The sequence below is a fragment of the Nansenia antarctica genome (assembly GCF_963989245.1).
Source record: "Nansenia antarctica genome assembly, chromosome: 16".
Classification (NCBI taxonomy): Eukaryota; Metazoa; Chordata; class Actinopteri; order Argentiniformes; family Microstomatidae; genus Nansenia; species Nansenia antarctica.
In genome coordinates this window covers 19,462,254-19,483,646 of record NC_137686.1, presented here as the reverse complement: position 1 = coordinate 19,483,646, position 21,393 = coordinate 19,462,254, and the positions used below count along the sequence as shown (strand labels likewise).

Here is a 21,393-nt window from a genome sequence, read left to right as displayed (position 1 = left end):
AGCCCATTCATTACAGCTCTTTTGACCGTAGTCTTTATGGGTTTGCAGAGTAGTTTGTGCCAGAAGTGTAAATTCAGCTCTCAGAGTCAGCGGGTTCTTTTACTGTCTACCAGGCCAGCAGGCTTAGCCAGAATAACAGTGAGCCAATTGCCTGTCCTCATATCTCTTTTATCTGTCTCTGTATCTCTCTCTCTGTGTTTGTCTGTGTGTGTGTGTCTGTGTGTGTGTCTGTGTGTGTCTGTGTGTGTGTGTGTGTGTGTGTGTATGTCTGTGTGTCTGTGTGTCTGTGTCTGTCTGTGTCGTCTGTGTCGTCTGTGTCTGTGTGTGTGTGTGTGTGTGTGTGTGTGTGTGTGTGTGTGTCTGTGTGTCTGTGTCTGTCTGTGTCGTCTGTGTCGTCTGTGTCTGTGTGTGTGTGTGTGTGTGTGTGTGTGTGTGTGTGTGTGTGTCCCAGGGCGTTTGGAGTGGTGCTGTGGGAGATCAGTACGCTGGCAGAGCAGCCCTACCAGGGCCTGTCCAACGAGCAGGTCCTCAAGTTCGTCATGGACGGAGGAATCCTGGACAGGCCAGACAACTGTGCAGACAGGCTGTAAGTACCCAAAACAGGCTGTAAGAACCCAGACAGGCTGTAAAAACCCATACAGGCTGTAAGAACCCAGACAGGCAGCAAGTACCCAGACAGGCTGGGATGAGGATGTGGTGGCATAGTGGATAGTGAGTTGGACTGGTGATCAGAAGGGCATGAGTTAAAATCCCCAAGAGTGGTGGACCACCACCACTAGTGTGTCCCTGAGTAAGGCACTTAGCCCTAACTTACTCCAGGCAGACTGTCCCATTAATCTCTAATTGTAAGTCGCTTTGGATAAAAGCGTTTGATAAATGGTAAAAATGTAAATGTAAAGGATGTTAGAGACGAAGACCATAATGTGCATGAAACTGTACATTAACTGTACATTCAATCCTTTTTATGTAACATCGGTGTTCTGTGAAAACTGAATGGTTCAATCTCAATAGACGCCAATACAATGTGTAGGACTTGTACTCTTGTAAGAGTCATTGATACAGTGTAACAGCAGCTCCCTCTGCCCTCCCCTCCTGACAGACACAACCTGATGCAGATGTGTTGGAAGTACAACCCCAAGCTGCGGCCCAGCTTCCAGGAGATCATCGAGATGATGCGGGAGGACCTTCACCCGTCCTTCCAGGAGATGTCCTTCTACTACAGCGAGGAGAACAAGCCTCCCGAGACAGAGGACTTTGACATGGACATGGAGAACATGGAGAGCATCCCCCTGGACCCCAGCTCCTACTCCCACAGAGACCAGTGTTCAGACAGAGAGGAGGGCTCCTCCGTGGGCCTCAGGGGGAGCTACGAGGAACACATCCCCTACACACACATGAACGGAGGGAAGACGAACGGACGAATACTAGCCCTTCCCAGATTTAGCCCCTCCTAACACCACACACCCCCCCCCCCCCCCCAACACAGATGCATAGATATAAATATATATATTTTTGTTTTGTTTTGTCATTTTATATAGATATCACTTTTATCACTCTTTTCAGAAAGCCCCTCTCGAAGCATATCTCAGGACGTTATTTTTCTCCTCTCAGATGCCACAACACTACAGTATGTCAACACCAGAACCAGGATACAGACATTTATTTTGTATTTAAAAAAATATAAGAAAAAGAAAAAAAAAGAACCTCCTGCTTCTCTCTTGACTTGTCTTCGATTATTTTTTTAATATTGCCAAGTTTCCACGACTGGGCGGATGCGGATGGAATCAACTGTGAAACTAAACTTTGGGATAACCAGGAGGCTGCTAAACCCATGACCCCCCCCCCCCCCCCCTCCTTATGACTTTCCCCCCTCCCTCGACAGTGGGTTTCTCCCTGGGGTTGCTCAGTTTAAAAGTGCCCTTCTCTGTCTGTGGCCTGAATCCTTGTCATGGAAGTGTGTCTGAACTCTTTGTACTTAAAAGTTCTCGATGAAAGACTATTTTGAATCTTGGGAGAACTGTTGGATGGCCAAACGTGTCCATCTTCCAACAAACTCTTATCCACTGGAGAAGCTTGTTAGATACTTGTCTCCTCACACTCTGCAGTATTCCAAACATCACACAGAATGAACCGATTTTTGTTGGTTATTTTTAATTTATTTACTTTACATTTTTCTCTTTGAGTTTTCACATTTACAGCTGAAGGATATTTAAACTGTTTCAAAAGCATTTGACAAACGAGTTCCTCAGATTGACCAATAGCTGCTTCTTTTTTGGTATATTTTAGTGGGTATAGAAGATATAAATATATATAAATATATTATTGATGTTTTTGTACATAGTTGAAATGTTGTCATTCATGAGGTATTTCCGGTCGTAGAAATGTTTTTACAATGTTAGTCTCTTATCTTTATTTTTTCTAATCCAGAAATCATACTGATTATCATTTGGACTTCTGATCAACCAACAGCACTTGGTCTTTTTTCTATCTATCGGATGCACATGCAGAGGAGTGTTGGCGCCTTTGGCTTCAAATGTCTGCCCTTAATATCAAGATCAAATAAAACTGTGCTGTAAATAAAGCAGCAAGGTGCATTCATGAAGAGGGTCGTGGAACGTGTGTTATTTATCACCATTTCCTGTCGTATTGTGGGGTTTTGTGACCAAGTATTAGGTCATAGGTTATGGCAGGGGTCTGTGTAATGGCACCCACTGTTGATGTTATATGTGGTGAGAGTTAGAGGGGAGGTCGTTATTGGGAATTGTAACAATAGCAAGAGGGTGTCATTTAATCATTCCAACCCAGTGGAATTTTGCTAAATATTCTCCACCTGAGTTAAATGTCAACAATTGATTGACACTGACAATTGACACTGTCTTAGAGCAATTCAGTGGATTAAACCGATCTGTCTTTATGTTGGTGATTGTGAAGATTAGAGAATATCCTGCAATGAGAAAGAAAAGAAAAGAAGCACACGTCATTTTATAGGCTCTCCAAGGAGGTATGAGGAAATGTCCGGTTCTATTTAGAACACACCGTCCCGCTCCAACGCTCCTAACGAGCCAACTCATGATGTGCATTGTCTGGCTTCTACCACAGGAGGGCAATGCCGTCAAGGTCAGTTTGGGCTAATCATTACTCAAACCAAATTTTGTGTGCCTACCACCCAACACATCCTGCTTATCTCTGAAACACAAAACAAGGTAATTTTGCCTTTTCATTGTTTGTAATTGTACTTTTGCCATCCCAATGGAAGTGTGTGTGTCTAAGTGTTGATGACATGTCTATAGGGCTTCTAAATTGGTCTCTGTGAGCTGTTTTTGCATCGGTGACCTTTCGTTACATAAGACGAGAGGACAGTTGGTGACGGTGTGTTTTAGTGCAGCGCATTGTTGACCTGTGAGGTGAGGTAAACAACTTCCAAATGTCACCTGACAGTTCGGTTTTAGTGTCACATTCTGTCTGCTCCAGACGTTCTAGCTGCTCTGTAAAGCCCTCTACACACTGGCCTGTCCATGCCTGCAGTCTATTGGTGTTGGCCATTTCTGCTACAGTAGATATGTGATAAGTGTAACGTGACTGGATAGATTCCATGATAATACGATGGCCTATGTTTGCTTTCCCTAGGACTTTTATCTACACAACAGAACAGAAGAGCAACATTTGAAAAAGATAGCCGTCTGTTTATTTCTCTCTAATATGAATATTCAAATTTTCTCTTCATAAAACGATATGCCGTCTCTCTGCCACTCCATATCCCTATTCCCCCCTCTGTCTAGTTCCTCTTCTGGCTTGTCTTCTCTCTGCATCTCTCTCTCTGTTCACTCTTGGTTTTCTGCTTCCCCATCCCCATCCCCTCCTCCTCCACCTCCTCCTTCTTGTCCCCCCACTTAATAACCTCATCCCAGCCGTCCCAGTGTGACCAGTACGCTTCATCCGCCCACGATACACTGAAATGCACTCTGGCACTCTTCTTACGGCGGAAGGGCATGGCGCCCCCGTCAGGCAGTGGAGAGCTACTGTACCAGCGTGTCTCCATGTTGACTCTCTTATCCTGTAGGGGGCCTCCCTCCTGGCTCTCCTTCTCGTCCCCCCACTTAATAACCTCATCCCAGCCGTCCCAGCGTGACCAGTACGCTTCATCCGCCCACGATACACTGAAATGCACTCTGGCACTCTTCTTATGGCGGAAGGGCATGGCGCCCCCGTCAGGCAGTGGAGAGCTACTGTACCAGCGTGTCTCCATGTTGACTCTCTTATCCTGTAGGGGGCCTCCCTCCTGGCTCTCCCTTCGGCCCCCACTGGGCTGGGGTAGAGCAGGTTCAGTGGACAAGGAGGTGTATGGGACCCACTGCTGCCTCCTCCTGCCCACCGTGTTAGCCTTGGCCTTGACCTCTCTTGACCTCCCTCCTCGAGGCAGTCGTGTGACTATGGCAGTGGCCTGTTCACTCTGGGCTTTGCTGCTTCTGGGGCGCAGCAGACCACCCACAGTCCTGATCACATCCTTGACAGGCGCTGTGCCTCTTCTCTCCTCCACCTCCTCCTTCTCGTCCCCCCACTTAATAACCTCATCCCAGCCGTCCCAGCGTGACCAGTACGCTTCATCTGCCCACGATACACTGAAATGCACTCTGGCACTCTTCTTACGGCGGAAGGGCATGGCGCCCCCGTCAGGCAGTGGAGAGCTACTGTACCAGCGTGTCTCCATGTTGACTCTCTTATCCTGTAGGGGGCCTCCCTCCTGGCTCTCCCTTCGGCCCCCACTGGCAGTGGCCTGTTCACTCTGGGCTTTGCTGCTTCTGGGGCGCAGCAGACCACCCACAGTCCTGATCACATCCTTGACAGGCGCTGTGCCTCTCTTCAGGATGGTGACCCGGCCAGGCTTGGGGCCCCTGTCGGCCTCCATGCTCCTTGCTCTACCCCTGCAGCCTGAGCCAGCGGTGCTCCTATCTCCACAACCATGCTCGGCGTTAGAGCCACCCTGCATTTGACTCTTGCTCCTGTTTGTGTCCATATCCCCCTTTGCCTTTGCAGCCTGTGGTCTCTTGGTGTCTGCCCTCCCCATCTCGGAGTCTGGTGCCCAAACTTCTGTTTTAATGTCTCCTTCTTCTCAAGCTGCTTGAAATTAAACGGTCTGCTGTGGCTCTGTTTCTCAGTCAGTCTGTCCGGGGCATCGAACACTCCAGCTATCTAAATTAAAGCACAGTAATGGCTTTTTAATTTAATATTAATATTAATTGTAATAATATATAAAATGTAATAATGTGTTGGCTTACTGCTTAACATTATGACAGCAAGGCATAATGTATTTCCAGCTGACTATTGTTCATTTTGTTTATACTGACTAACAGAGCTAGCAGAGACTAACTTGCTAACTTGACTAACTTGCTGAATGCAAGTTCAGTTTACACAAGCTCTACAAATCACTACATTGTCATTATACTGAAACGTTGTTATATAACAATACAACTCACAATTACAGTTTCACACTACCGTTGCATGTTTCCTGTTGTGGGTGTTGTGGAAGTTGTTTGTGATCGAATCACAACAAAAAGTTGCATTATTTTTTCCAACATCTCGTTTCCATGGTAACTGTTTGAAAATGTCTCAGTGATGAGATGATGCCAAGGATCGTTCGAGGTCTAGGATGACGTCACTCTCTGGTTGATCATCAACCAATGATCTATACCCAGTGCTATGCTATTTATATATATATATTATTCAGATTCATACATCAATACAACAATTTTTAAATGATCAATATACAATATTGTTACTGCGAGGTCTACTTTTCAGATGCAGATCCCTCGACTACAACGAACCAATTTCTACTTTGACTAATTATTCGTGTAACTAATTATTAGATTTTTTTTTTTAAATGATGATTTTGTTTTCCCGTAAACCACACATTTCAACTCCATATTAAACGTTGTATCGTGTGATAGTCTTATTTCTAAGCAAATTGGTGTCTCTTTAAATAACAGGTCTTGTGGAATTAACTTGTGGAATGTGTTGAAGCATTGAAACATAGAAGGAAAAGCGACTCCCACAATGCTCTGAGAGGGAAGGAAACAGGCTCGTCCAAAGACGGAATCTCCTTGCTTGTTTTTGTTGTGTTGTTTATGCACTTGTCTGCTCGGAGGATCACTCAGCAAAGGTAAACTTGTATCCAGTTGGAAGTTGATCACTTTCCCTGGAGTTACGTAGAGGATACAGAGTTTCCCTGTTTGATCCCGGCTGGCGATCGCGGTTGAGTTCCGATGATGTGGTAAGTAAGTGAAAATGGCTCGTCGTAATTAGAACAGAGGTTTAAAGTATTCCATCACATTTCTTTCACAAAGTCGAGAGGAAACAACTGTTGTTGAACAGACAGAAAAGCACATTTGCAATGTTTTGGGCACTTGTGTAATAACAATTGTGACACAAAGGAGTTTGATTCTGATTTGAGAAAGCAGTTTTTGCTGGATGGATCGTTTAACACCCGAAATGGCCACAATGAAATTGTAATTAAATGTTTTGCCGGTAGGGTGGGTGTTCCTTGTCCAACAAGTTTTAAACGTTTCTATTGATTCAAGCCGAGATTTAGGCTTAAATGCATTTCGACTATTGACTAAAAAAAAATGTGCTAAGAGGAAGACGTACAATGTTGTCTATTAGGTGGTACTGGGTTGTACTGGACTTTGTTAGTCGATATGCGGTTTATTTATGTTTAACAGGCATCAAACCAGGGCTGCCAAGTTTCACCAAAAGTTTGGAGTGAGATTTGGCAGCTCTGCATCAAACCATAAATTTAAAAAAATTAATTTAAAAAAAGCACCTGCCACCTCTCCACCTTTCTCACCACTTCAACTTCTGTCATTGCTGATCATAGTGGAGGAGATCTACAGCTGTTTAGTTTAGTAGCGGATAGTGGTTGTGACCCTGGTGAAACCAAGCCTGCCTTCCTATTATGTTGATCACATTAGACACCGTTCTGGATTGTTCCAGGTAAGAATCCAGGTCAGCGGGCACTCTCTCAGCTCACCTCGGCATTCCACGCATTCCCACTGACTCCCATGGAGAATGGCCTCTCACTCACATGGTCCCTGATAAAAGAAAAGAGCTGACAGGTCGTGACGTTAGAATTATAAGGTTCTATCTCCATTTTTGCCAAAATTGAGTTTTTTACATACTCTGATCCATTGGATGTTTATTAATGCCTGTGTGGTGTTATTTTTTTTTAAATGTTTACATTTTTTAGTTAGTAATTAATAAAATACAAAGGTTCCATCTCACAAAACATAATGGAATGTAACAACTTTGACGCTCAATATCTCTGAACTGCCCTAAACGGAGATAGAACCTTATCATTCTAAGCTCACCAGGTTTCAGTATCGCCTCTCAGATGACAGCGTCCCATGTCATGTGTTGTTGTCTAAATGTCATTCACAATACAGTGGTACATCAGGTGGATGCTGGTGTCACTATTTGCTTGATGTATTTTAGTTACTTCAAATGTGGGTGAACTTGGTTCCAAAAGTAGGGGAAAGGCCTGCAGGCAGGCCAGCCATTAAATGAAAGAGGCAGCATTTTTCGGTCTGTCCCTGGGCCCAGTTCGAGCACCCTGATGGGAGGTCACATGATTACAATTAGGCCTAGCTAGGCTTGGGCTCTCACTGCATTGCACACACGCACACACACACACACACACACACACACACACACACACACACAGTGAGTCTCTCACAATGAGGATTCGCACACACGTACACACACACATAGGGGAGTTAGTTTTTGTTAATAAGTAAACTGCTTGTCAGGGCTCCTGGTCTGACAATATGGAAACAGCATGTTAAAAAATGTACTTCCTCTCTGGAATGAGACGTGAAATAGAAGAAAACTGTTTGGGATTGATCATTCATTGCTGCTATGTAGTTAATCGTAGTGACAAATTAATTAACCACAGGTTCCCAAGTCCTACAGAGAAGACTATGAAAACCAGTTAGGCCTACTGCTCGTTCGAGCACATGACATGTTGACAGATGCTTTCTGAACGTTTTCACCTGTTAGTTAGGCAGTTCAGTTCATCCTTTGATGACTGCTAGGCTACATGTATGAAGTAGTGAAACTGTTTTTCAGAAACACAGCCATAGTTCTATACTCAAAGGGATACTTGGCAGACTTGCTTGTCTTGTTTTGACTAGTACAGAGACTGACCTGTATTTCACGCTTGTGTCTCCCCCTCACATTTGTGTGTGTGTGTGTGTGTGTGTGTGTGTGTGTGTGTGACTCAGTAGGGGTGTGGCTGTCACTCAGACAGACAAAATGGCTAAATAACATCTTAATGAGGCTGTGACCTGTAATTTCTCTCCCCAAATAAATGTAGGCCTATTATCAGGCCAAACTGTTCACGATGTACGGTATGCGGTTTACTGATGCACGGTGTGCTTATTGTGCATAGTCTAGATGTAATGTTTTACTTTCTAAACAGTGAAAGTCCCCGTGTGTCCCTGTGTGCATTTCTTTGCAGACAGGAAATGGAAACTAGGTCTAACGTACGTATGTACTGCAAATTAGATTAGATTAGTTTCAACCTTTTGTCATTGCACAGAGTACAACGAAATGTATTTTTTCTCTAGGCACAGGGTCAGTCCCATGGAGCAATTAGGGGTTAAATGCCTTACTCAAGGGCACAACGGCAGTGCTAGGCACCTTAGATATGATGCCAGCAACCCTCCAGTCACCAGCTCACATGCAGCTCCCTCCTGAGGCGGGGATCGAACCAGCGACCTTCCGATTGCTAGCGGCCTCTCTAAACTCTAGGCTACCACCGCCGCCGCCCCCCAAATGAGAGAGAGCATGTCATAGTGGTTGTTTTCCTTGTACAGCAGGAAGTAGCTTTGTGTACTGAGCAGGTGAGCCTGAAGCTCATATGAGGCTGACAAGCGTGTGAACTGTTCGTCAGCGGCACCCAGCTTCAGCCATCAAGCAGAACGGTGTGTGTGTGTGTTTAGGGTGTGTCGTCGTTCAACAAGTGCTTTTCTTTTGGATAATCTTATGTTACAGACGTACCAACCCCTTTAACCTTACTGTTTACTGTATATCATTTGACAAATTGACAACTGAATTTGATGGAGTACTGTTTGTTCACCCTCTCCTACTGGCACTGTGTGTGTTGAAGTTGATTTTGGGTGATTTTGTTGTCGTGTTTCTGCCTTAGACAGGGGCTGCTGTTTAGTTACTGATTCAGGTGAACGCCTCTTTACACAACAGTGGGTCAGTCCCATTGACCTTCAAAGGCCTGTCGCATCAACATGCACACGCGCACACACGCCCACACACACACACACACACACACAGCGTGTGTTACTGTGCTTTTATCTGGAACACAGTCTTGCTTGTTTTAGCCAGTATTGCTGTCAATAGGCTTTTCTAATACTGGTTCAAACTGGTTCGGCAGAACGTCAGTTGTTTTTGGACTACTTTTCTACTTATCTGTATTTTTTAAATTACTAATCAAACAGTCTTTGTTTTCTGTGTCCTTGTTTGTTCTCTAGTGCCTTGAGGAAGCGCCTTTTCTAGTGCCTTGAGGAAGTGTCTACACAGAGTGGAATACGATAAAACATTAAGGGTAAGTCTTATACTCATGGTTGCGTCTGGAGATGTTCTCTTAAAGGTTCATTGAGGAATAATTCCATACGTCAATTCAAAGCCTGCTTCGAGATGAGCTGTCACTCTCCAGCTGCATCCCCCACCCAACACTGATACGAGCTGAGAGCTCAGTGGACAAACTCAGGAGATAGATATATATCTCTCAGATAAGAAGTGTCATGCAACTCGTTAATGTTCTAAGGTACACACAGTGTAGGATGGCAAAGCTATATGTGAGGTACATGAGTTTACACCTTACACCTTAGATAAGTCGCTGTAGTAGGCTCCATATAGCAGCAGCTAGTTCCAGTTGATCGTAGCATGGAAAGTATGTTCTATTACAGTGTTACGTTACATGTTCCTTGTCCTGTTTGTTTTTCATTTTCTGTCATGTGTCTTGTCTCTGAGCTGGTCTGACCTGAGATCAGCTGTTCTGTCTGCCAAACCAGTTCAAACCAGTTCGCCTTTTCCAAAGGTCCACGTAACAGTATGTCTTAGTGTACCAAAAGCCTTTGTCAGGAATCAACACAATAAAATACACTCTCTTCCCTATTTGTGTTTTTTTTATGCAGATTGTTTTCCTGTTTGGAGTCAGCAAGAGGAATATAGTGTACATTAGACAAGAACAGCCCAGGTAGGTTCATCTACAGTGCCTGTGTCCCGTCCAACTGTCACTTTCCAGTCCCCGTCTCTTAACCCCTTGTGTCTTATCTAACATCAGTCAACCTTTCAGACCACTGACACACTTCCCAAGACACTACCTCACTACCTCAACCAATCACAATCAAGATCACAATCAATCGCCTGAACTATCAGGACACTGTCCTCACATGACACTAGACTGTCAGTTTAGATTTAGTCTGGCTCAATTTCTTAGTATGGCGCCTTCCTGTCAAACTTGTTTCACTTTTATTTGGTTTCCACTCCTCCCTATGTGAATTAGGCCTTATCGTTTGCTCTCCTTCTTCTCCCCAGCCCTGGGGACTGACTCAGTCCCTCAGCGACCCATGACCTCCTCAGCTGCCCCCTCAGTCCAGGCACGACCATCACCCCAACAGGACACAGCTCCCAGCCTGCTACCTCCTCCACTCACAACAGCAGCCTAAGTGTGTGTGTGTGTGTGTGTGTGTGTCTGTGTGCGTGTCTGTGCATGTGCTAACCGTCCCCCTTCTCCCTCAGATCCCGTCCTGTGCAGATGGATGAAGTCGATTCCCTCAGATCCAGGCTCTTCCCAGAGGACTCTGTGTCCTTGGCCCCGTCCACGGTTGAGTCCGTCATCCTAGAAGGTCAGTCGGATAGTCCGCTCGCTGTTTGCTCGGTGGTGATCAAGGGGATGAGGACTTGTTGAAAGGTCCACTGCTCCACTGTCATTACCAACTCTGCCTTGAATGGGGACCTTGGTTATACAGTATGTCTAGCTCTGGCTGTGATGTGTTGATATAGCTCCTACAGTACGTCGCTGGCCGTGCATACGGCTTTGTAGGGAAGTTTACTTGCCCTTTTGTAAGATACAATAACACATTCTGCGAGTTGTGGTGTTTTTGTACAGTATGCGAGTATGGCCTTATCAGAAGCCCTCACAAGAAGCCATATTGTAGAAAGCAGCTGTAGCTCTGGGGGGTGTTCCATCAATTTCGCTAAAGGAAAATCTGGGTTTATTTTTGATAAATTAAATTGAAATAAAATTTGTTGTCAAATTAAGCCTGGAAGTCTTGTGAGATTTATAAAAAATATACCGGGATTTTAGTTTAACGACGTTGATGGAATAACCCGCTGGTGTATGTTGTGTACTAACTGGTTGCTTGCGTCCTCTATAGATGCCCATTATTCTTTCTTACGAGGTGAGCTGGAATCTGACGCCCAGGACCTGGAGGCCGAGTCCTGGAGCGTGGCTGTGGACCAGCAGTACTTAAAAACCCTCCAGAAAGAGGCCGTCAAGAGACAAGATGTGATCTACGGTAAGTCGTGTGTGTTTAATGTCCATTCGTTTTGACTGTTTGTCACCGAGCAAGCCCGTTGAAAGCCAGTTACTGCCGCTTCAACTGGATGAATGCTTTTCTTAAGCAATAAGGCAAGAGAGGCTGTGCTTTATCGTGAACAAAGGTCACAGATGAGGGGAGCGGTTCAGTTTTTGGCAACCCGTCAGCTTTGATTTAATTCCCGATAAAGCACGGACTCAAGTGCCTTACTGCTTTTACACAGCGGTTATAAAAACCGTGAGTTGTATCAAGAAATCAATGCTGTAGGTATATATTGCGGGACAGGTTGTGGTAGGTTCTGCCCTGCACTCAGAAAAGTATAGTTCTCCACTGTTCACCCCACAACCACTGTTGTTAAGGTAACGTGTGAACAAATATTAATAATTCAAGTGTTCTCGCAGGGATATTACTGCAATGTTCGGTAAACAGGAAAAACACGTCATACCTGTTGTATCCGGGAATAAAGAACAGCTTCAAACGCCTCCTGGCCAATCTCAACGCTTGTTCTGATCAAACCGCTGTATGATCAGGGATCCTACATAGATTATGTTGACGTTGATGTATTACTTTTCTCGAAAGTCATTATGATGATGATGATGATGATGATGATGATGATGAAGAGGTTGATGATGACTGCCTCTATAATGTGATGAAGTTGATGATGATGATGATGATGACTACCTCTAATGTGTTGATGCTGATGATGAAGAGGTTGATGATGATGATGATGAGGATGATGACTACCTCTAATGCGTTGATGCTGATGATGAAGAGGTTGATGATGTCTGCCTCTATTATGTGTTGATGATGATGACTGCCTCTATAACGTAACAATGGTGATGATGCTGACTGCCTTTATAATGTAACGACGATGATGATGATGATGATGATGATGATGTGTTCTCAGAGCTGATGCAGACAGAGCTGCACCACGTGCGGACCCTGAAGCTGATGCTCCACGTGTACATGCACGAGCTGAGGGAGTCCCTGCAGATGGACGAGGTCCGACTAGACCGACTCTTCCCCCAGGTGGACAGCCTGCTCCTCCTCCACCAGCACTTCCTCCATCAGCTCAAACACCGCCAGGCCCAATCCGTGGAGCCAGAGAACCACAGGAACTACCGCGTCACACGCCTGGGGGACATCCTCATAGCACAGGTATGGAACACATCTCTCCCATCTCTCTCCATGCTGAATGGTTTTGTTGTTGTTTTGTTTTTAGGGCATTTCTGCTTTATTGGGATAGAGACAGAAGAGATTGACAGGATAGGTGAGAGATGGGAGAGGGATGACGTGCGAGATATGTCGAGAGTCGGAATCGAACCAGGAACCTCGCGATGAGATGATATTAGGGTGCTACGCCACTAAGCGGACGTCATGCCGAATGTTTAACCCACAGGTGATCTCAGGAATGGTAGGAATGACTGGGACGTACTGTTGTTGACGATAGCTGGGTGTGCTCTCCTCCTCCCTAGCAGGAATGGCGCTATGTCACTGACGAGATATTCTACGGATAGAATCTTAATCTAATAACCCTACTCGATTCATATTTTATGGATGTCCACAAATGTTGGAATTATTTTCGATCCGTGAATGTTGGAATTGTGACCGAATCATTATAATATCAGCCCATTTTTTCAAATCTGTCCTACTTGTCAGACGGACAAGTGGCCAAAAGGTTAATGTCAAGCCCTGTACGGTAATCAGATAGGAATGTTATCTGTTTCTAGTTGAAGGGTTTTGGTAACCTTCAAGAACATAAGGTACCATTGTGAACCTGAAACTTATGTTATAGGACTTGTTGAAGTGATCATAGTGTAATGTTTGTTTTATAACATATAGTTTTCAGGAGAGCTGGGGAACAGGATGAGGGACAGCTACGGTATTTTCTGCAGTCACCATAGTGACGCTGTCAGCCTCTACAAGGAACAACTACAGACCAACAAAAAGTTCCAGAACTTGATAAGGGTAAGGAATGTGTCACGTAACGTTAACACATTTATTCCATTCCTCGTGTGAAATACGTTTACATTTTTGGCATTTAGCAGATGCCTTTATCCAAAGCGACTTACAACAAAAAAAATGTTGTCTAAGTAAGTGAATCATCTATCATCAGTAAGGTCATGTTATGACCCGGGGTCATTGGCAATATAGATGTTTGTTTAGTGATGACAAGATGTGGTTACTTCCTTCATTGTTCCTTCTTCATTTCCTCCAGAAAATTGGTCAGTTGCCAATCGTACGACGGCTAGGAGTCCCAGAGTGCATTCTGTTGGTGACTCAGCGAATCACAAAATACCCTGTCCTGGTGGAACGCATCCTTCAGAACACTGAAGGTAAACCGCCAAGTATTCACCAAACATGTTACTACTACCAAAGAAGCGGTGGAACCCAAAGGATCATTGAAAAGAGAAAGAACGATAGGACAGGATAAAAACAAAGCCAGCCACGTTTAAACACATGTAAAATACCACACAGGGTTAGGTGGTCACATCACCAATTTATAATTGATACCATACCCAAGACTATCATCCTGTTAAATGAATTGTATTATGTGACTGGCTGTTTACTATGAAAAGAGAGAAAATAACTGTAAATAAATACACTATAATATGATTTTTTATAATTAACATTAGTTCATTGAATTTAACGAAAGAGGGTGAAATGAGATGACCATGAAATGAAAGAAAGTGACTGATGAAAGAGAGTGAAAGGAGATGTTCCACCCGTGTGACTGGTTAACGTCTTCCTGTCGTCCTGCCAGCGGACACGGAGGAGCACGAGTCTCTGGTCCAGGCCCTGAGCCTCATCAAGGACACCATCGGCCAGGTGGACGGCCATGTCGACGAGTACGAGAAGGCGGCGCGCCTCCGGGACATCGGCGTCAGGCTGGAGCCCAAGTCCCAGGGCAAGCTGAAGGACGGCCGGGTGTTCCGCAGGGAGGACGTCGCCCAGGGTTACAGGGCGCTGCTCCACGAGGGCACGGTCACCTGGAGGGCCGTCTCCGGGCGGCTGAAAGGTGACCGCTCGGACCAATCACTGAACAGTCGGTTACGGTCGACGACCGAGCGTAGATGCATAAACACTTAGGCCTAATCCTAGACTAAAAAAGCATCTTCAATAGAGATTTGACATTGAAAGTGTGATTTAGGCCAGGACTAGTGTCCCTTAAACACAGGCCATCACCACCTCGGGTCAATTACAAGTCTGTCTCTCAATCTGTCGTCCATGTCAAGTACTGCTGGTATGATCTGTGGTGATGTGACCTATGGTGTCCCTTGGCTTTAGATATCCATGCGGTGCTGCTGTCCGATGTCCTGTTGCTCTTACAGGAAAAGGATCAGAAGCTAATATTTGCTGTTGTGGTAAGCTTCCCAAAACATGAATATGTGCTTTTGAGCACTCTATAAACTGTCCTACAGTGAAGCATTATTGTTTTTCTTTACTCTATACCATTACTGTGAGGTTAAAGTAGAGACTCCCTACTCTGCTGTTTGATGGTATTTCTGTACATATTGGTTTCATCATTCAGAAATGACAAATGATGCCTGCACAAACGATGTGACGGAACACACCTGATTTACCAGAAATGTCCGTCAAGCCAATTGTCCGATTACTTTTGGGTACCCTGAAATAGGACTATGCATAAAAAGTGGTGTGATTTTTGAATGCCGAAACCAATATGTAGACAAATACAATCAATTAAAAGCTGAGAATCTCTACTTTAACTTCACAATTGTTTGTAATGGTTTGATTTCAAATCCACACCTTTGGAGTGTATAGCCAAAAGAAAAATGCTTCACTGTCCCATTCCTTACGCAAGGCACTGTGTACTGCAGCTTCTTGTTAAATATACTGACATCCCGTCCCTGTTGTTAAGTCTACTGACATCCCGTCCCTGTTGTTAAGTCTACTGACATCCCTTCCCTGTTGTTAAGTCTACTGACATCCCTTCCCTGTTGTTAAGTCTACTGACATCCCTTCCCTGTTGTTAAGTCTACTGACATCCCGTCCCTGTTGTTAAGTCTACTGACATCCCGTCCCTGTTGTTAAGTCTACTGACATCCCGTCCCTGTTGTTAAGTCTACTGACATCCCGTCCCTGTTGTTAAGTCTACTGACATCCCGTGCGCCCCGCTCCTCCAGGACAACAAGCCGTCAGTCATCTCCCTCCAGAGGCTGATCGTCAGAGAGGTGGCCCACGAGGACAAGGCCATGTTCCTCATCTGCACCTCCTCCAGCCAGCCTGAGATGTACGAGGTCCACACCAGCTCCAGGGAGGAGAGGGACACCTGGATGACCCACATCAGAGAGGCCGTGGACAGGTAGAGTCTCTTACACTCCCCAAGTGTTACTCTCAACAGACTCTGATTTCTCTAGCTCAGATCTACCCTTAACTCATGAGCCTAACTTCAGGACTCTTGTTAGGGCCTAATGTGACTTTGATCCGACTCTGTGTTCCAGTTGTCCGGCTGGGGAGGAGGAGCTGTACAGTGAACAGGAAGAGGCCAGGGCAGCCAGGCTTAGAAACTTCCAAGGTAAGAGACATGCTCCAACAGACGAGTCAACTCTCTAATGAGGGATGGAAAGCCACCTTCGTTAAGTACTTAACATTACATAACAAACATTTCGCGGGGGGGGGGGGTTTGTATGAATAGAGCGTCTGGACATGAGGGACGCCCAGATAGCGCAGAGCCTGACAGAGAAGCTGCAGATCTTTGCTGACATCAGCGAGGAGGTGACGGGACGCGGTATGGAGGACGTGGCCTCTCACTCCCGCCTGCTGCTGAGAGGAGACACCTCCGACCTCCAGCAGGGGGAGACACTGCTGAAGGGGGCCATCACCGAGGGTAAGACTACACCACGAAACAGAGGGAAGAAGAGCACTTGGTACCCCATCGACTACACTGCCCTGCCGATGCCAATTGTTCCACCATCATAACCCAATTGAGGATGAATTGAAGCACTTCAATCGTGTTTTTTTTCCCTTCTCTTCTTAGTGGAGAATCTTCAGAACATGCTGCTGTCTGTCGTCCGGAACGTGTCCCCCCCTACAGAGGAGACCGAGGGGCTAGGCGGGCTGGGGGAACTAGGGGGGCTGGTTAGGAGGGCGGAGACCTTTGGGGGCTACGACATCAGAAGCACCACCACCACCCCTGTCAAAGGTACGTCTACCATTCATACCCATTACTCATTGATGTCTTTTTAAATGATCTGGTCAAATGACAGCAGGGGAGGCTACTGGTAGAAATCGGAGGATGGGCTCGTTGGAATGGAATGAGGAACGTCGGAATGCATGGAATGGAATGATGAGGAATGATTGCAATGCACGGAGGCGTGATGGGTGAGTTGTGATGCGTGTGTGTGTGTGTGTGTCTCCAGATGACGTTGTTGCCGAGAGGCCGGCCAGTGCCGAGGGCAGCCCCATGGAGAGAGGTCAGGGTGTGACCTCTGACCCCCAGCTACAGGACCTCGACCTCCCTGAGAGCCTGGAACTGTCGGTGAGTGACTTATGAACGTTTGCCCAGCAGGTGAAATGAGTAATGGAGCGCTGATCTTTTTGGTTTGTTGTTCTGTTGCCAGGCTGACGATGAGGCGCCAACGTCATACCGGAATTCCACCTGCTCAAACCCCTTCCCCGAGGCTGAGGTACCTCTTCCTACATGCTCAAACCCCTTCCCCGAGGCTGAGGTACCTTTTCCTACATGTGATCTTGATATGTGCGTACATTATGTTTGTATTTACCCGCACTTACATGTATTTTCCTGTCTCTTTCAAGTTCTTTGACAGCGTGCAGATGCTATCCCAGTTTCTCTACAGCCTGCAGGTAAAAACACTTCACCGTAGTAATAATAATAATAATAATATTATGTATTATTATTATTATTAATAACAGATTACTGCATACTCACAAACTGTTAAAATAATTCATGGAGCTTGGTTCGTCTTATTATATTTTCATATTGTACTATTAGATACATCCTAAGTCTGTCCCTTCTCCCTTCCCGTAGGCCATCATCTCCCAGCAGGACAGCCACATCGAGCTCCAGCGCGCCTCTCTGTCGGAGCGCGAGCGTCCCGCCCGCCAGCGCGGCAGCGTGCTGCAGGAGCAGGAGAAGCAGCGGACGCTGGCGCTGCAGAGGGAGGAGCTGGCCAGCTTCCACAAGCTGCAGACGCAGCACCGCCAGGAGCAGACGCGCTGGGAGAGGGAGCGGGAGCGCCACCGTCTGCAGGAGGAGGCCATGGAGGCCCAGCTGCGCCTGAGGGAGCAGGAGTGCAGCAGGCTGGAGGAGAGGCTGTCGGGGGAGAGGCGGGACCTGGAGACGCAGAGGGAGACCTACCAGCAGGACCTGGAGAGACTCCGGGAGTCCACGCAGGCGGTGGAGAGGGAGAAGGAACGTCTGGACGCTCAGAAGAAGTTAAAGAAGCACAAGACCTTCTCCAACCCAGGCCACTTCAACTTTGAGGCTCAGGTGGGGTTTTCTTTTTTTTTTTTTTTATGTATTTTGTGGAACATTACCTTGATTAACCAATGTACTTTGCCAGCAGTCTTTTACCCGCATACTTGTAAACACCTCGTGAGTCACCCGTGTCATGTCATTATCATTCCTCAGCCCTTACCCCACTACGCCTCCTTCAGAGCGGACTACAGTCGAGGTGACCTTATTCTGGGCCCCAAACCCTACACCCGGCCCAGCCTCCCCACGGCCACCAGCAGCATCCTGGAGGTGCCCCCCGAGGTGCCCCCGCGCAGGGAGAGCATCAGCCCCTCGCCGGTCAAAGCAGAAGTCCCTCTCCACCTGATCAGCGCCACCAACCAGGCCCACAAGCCCGGGGTGGTCCACCAGCAGATCCCCACCAAGCTGGCCGCCCTCAGCAAGGGCAAGGAGAAGAGCAGCAAGGTCAAGGGTCACCACCAACGCACACAGAGCGCAGGTCAGAGCTGAACCACTGGGGTCTGTCACTGTGTGGTGTAGCACGCTGCCCTCCTAGCCTCATAGTGCTAAGCTAGAAAGGATACATTCAAATTCTCAAATTCATTTTATTAAGGGTAACAGTGAAATTATTATGGGGTTTCCATCATAAACACAATCATTGAGAAAAGCATGCCAATGGCCCCCGGCCCGAGCAGAGATGACTTTTTCCTGGGTTAGGGTCATGACTGATGGATATGTTAAATGTTTTCTATTCTGTGGACTTTTACCCTGATTCTGACAGTCTTTGTCCCTCCTCCATCAGCATCTATAGACATGAGTCAGATGTTGCCCATCAGAGTCTCTGGTCAGGAAGGAGGCAGCCTCCGAGCCAAGAGGAATATGAGCCCTCACCGAATGCTCCATCCAGGTATGACCTGTACCTCCTCTTCCTCCAGTCTCACCTAAACCACTATCTACCTTAATACACATTAAATACAAAACGCATTTCGTGAACATGTTTTCTGTAAACAGATGTATTGTGCTCGACAAGCCTACATGACAGTACACAATGTAGTAACCCTATTTATTTCTTGTCGGCCTCTGCAGATCGTTTTAACCCTCCAGAGCCCTTGTCCAACGTCAAGCCCTCTCAGTCCTTCAGCACACACAAGAGGAACAGCCAGGCACTCCCACCTGACCCTCCTCCCCCTCCTCCACCTCCTTTCCCCAAAGACATAGGCAAACCCAACTCAGAGCGCGTCATCTTCCTGTAGAGACGGTGAACTGAGGAGGTCCTCCCCACTGTCAACGCAGAGCGACTTCAGGTGGAAGAGATGTAAGTGAGTAATGCTATGAAGATGTCAAGCCACACTTATGATACACTTAACAGATTGATGCGTTGGTACCAAGAGGAAAGCCAGTTGACGTGTTGGATTCCATTGAGTGTGCACCTCCAACGGTAGTTGAAGAAATAACGGTTAATGGTGACTTACACTCATTAGCTTTTTACAGAGAGGTGATGATTTTGCACGGTGTACATTTATTGTCGTGCACTAAGCAGTATTTTACGTGACATCCCTCTGAAGCGCAAACAAAAAAAACTAAACGTTTTATTATTTTGTCCGAAAATGTACAGAAAATATCCTTTTTAGTTCTGATTGAATATGCTTTTTAAAATTCCTCTACTTCTTGAGTTCCTGAGTTGCCAAAGACCTTTTCTGACGAGTGCTTTTGTCGTGCCTTCAGAAGTTGAGAAAATATTCCAACCGTTCAGCACTCATGTCTTAAAAACATTTTAAAGGTAATTTTTTAACATTTTTATTAACGCTCTAAGGTGTTGTGAGGAAGCTGCGTATGTTACCTTGTTTACATTCATGCAGATCTGATCTGAGGTGCCAAGCACATGATGTCAGGGTGCATGAGAAGCTCTTTTAACCTGCATAACTGACCTGCTTGAAATCTGTCTTAATCAAAATAATGGTTACTCATGTGGTAGAATGTATAGAACTAAATACAACTAACTGTACGTGGAGAACACTTGGTGTGGGTTATTTGTATGTAACTATCTGTTACTGTGAATAGAGACTAGGGTTTAATCACATTTTGTGCACTTCTAGGATTGTTGATTTTCAGTCCATGGCACAATATTATCAACATGCGACATAACTTGTTGCTAGGTAAATATTTGTTTATTTTTTACCACCAGACAGCTGCCTCTTGAGTGTAAGAGAATGTATATGAAACACTGTCTGATAGGTGTTTAGTCAGAAGACAACGTTTGCTTGTCTCACTGTGTGTAATGGTAAATGACTAGGTTGTTCTGGAACCAAGGTTGTAAATAATGTTTTTGAGATTCATTTGAAATATGATATTTTCTATGGGGGATGATGCATAAGAGTGATACGTCAAGTCCACTTTCTTACGCACTACAGTGTACAGTCTACGAATTACTTGTTTTGTTACGTCCGACTGTGCCATCCTGCTGATAATGTCCTGCTGAGTTTCCGATCCCAAGTCGAGGGATGGAATAAAAAGATGATGGATGACGGATGTAAAGATGACGTCTGCGGTTGGCTTTTGTTCGTTTGTGTTTGATTGATAGATGAAAATGTACCAAATGCATACAAATCATAGTCATCAGCCGTCCTTCCCAGCCTGAAACACTGCAACTCAAGAAGATGACATATTTTAGAATACAATTAGTGCTGAATTGTTGGTTAAATCACTGAGGCAAAATAGCTTAGGGAGAGGCCACTTCCTCTGAGGTGATGTAGGCAGCAGGGAGTTGGTAGCCTGGGTATTCTGGTCCCCCAGACGGGTCTCCTTAGTCTCACACACACACCTCGCTGATCATCAGAGAGACGTGAGCGCCGAGTGCAGCGCCGGCCTGCTGGAGCTGGTTGTGACAGGCGTCACGCCCCCGCGGGCTCCAGTAGTGACTCCCTCAGCCACACAGACGGCCCATTCAGACAGCGCCAGGGCCGGCGCTGCGCGGGCCTCATTCAGCTCTCCTCCTCACATCAGACACGCTGAATGTGACAAGTCACTGGAGAAACAGCATTTATAGGCCAGGGGGGTTTTCCATCAACGTCGCTAAAGGAAAATCCAGGCTTATTTTGATCAATCTCACAAGACTTGTGAGACTTATAAAAAAAAATAAGCCCAGATTTTCCTTTATCGACGTTGATGGAAAACCCCCCCTGGCCTCTGCTAGTCAGTGTTCAAGGACAATAAAAAAAGAAGATAAGGAGTGTTTTTATGAAAGTCATGCAATTATATTAAGTTTACTGACTGGGAGAAGTAGTACGTGTACAGCGCCCTGCTCTGAACAACCGCGCTGAGGCTGTTTGAAAGCTACAAGAGTGTCTT

The 21,393-nt window shown here is 45.9% G+C and overlaps 2 protein-coding genes across 5 annotated transcripts in view; both read left to right on the top strand.

Moving 5' to 3' along the window:
• The window catches only part of insra (insulin receptor a), a 45,929-nt gene extending 43,341 nt beyond the window's left edge, over positions 1-2,588 (top strand). For both annotated transcript variants that reach the window (XM_080546657.1, XM_080546658.1), the window contains exons 20-21: positions 452-586; positions 1,100-2,588. In XM_080546657.1, the coding sequence (XP_080402783.1) occupies positions 452-586; positions 1,100-1,454 (490 nt within the window). In that variant the 3' untranslated portion in view covers positions 1,455-2,588. The remainder of the gene's footprint in view (positions 1-451; positions 587-1,099) is intronic.
• A 3,487-nt stretch (positions 2,589-6,075) lies between these two features.
• Positions 6,076-20,699, top strand: arhgef18a (rho/rac guanine nucleotide exchange factor (GEF) 18a). Of its 3 annotated transcripts, none has more exons than XM_080546661.1 (22): positions 6,076-6,268; positions 9,537-9,610; positions 10,203-10,264; positions 10,606-10,736; positions 10,810-10,916; positions 11,448-11,588; positions 12,517-12,767; positions 13,452-13,577; positions 13,828-13,945; positions 14,374-14,628; positions 14,898-14,974; positions 15,755-15,933; positions 16,073-16,146; positions 16,267-16,458; positions 16,609-16,773; positions 16,991-17,109; positions 17,192-17,257; positions 17,388-17,435; positions 17,620-18,081; positions 18,223-18,544; positions 18,848-18,952; positions 19,132-20,699. In XM_080546661.1, the coding sequence occupies exons 5-22, from the start codon at positions 10,826-10,828 to the stop codon at positions 19,296-19,298; spliced, it is 2,958 nt and encodes a 985-aa protein (XP_080402787.1). In that variant the 5' UTR covers positions 6,076-6,268; positions 9,537-9,610; positions 10,203-10,264; positions 10,606-10,736; positions 10,810-10,825; the 3' UTR covers positions 19,299-20,699. The 3 variants fall into 3 exon arrangements, with proteins under 3 accessions (XP_080402787.1, XP_080402786.1, XP_080402785.1); XM_080546660.1 differs by having other exon boundaries at positions 17,192-17,299; positions 18,857-18,952; XM_080546659.1 differs by having other exon boundaries at positions 17,192-17,299.
• The last annotated feature ends 694 nt before the right edge of the window (positions 20,700-21,393 follow it).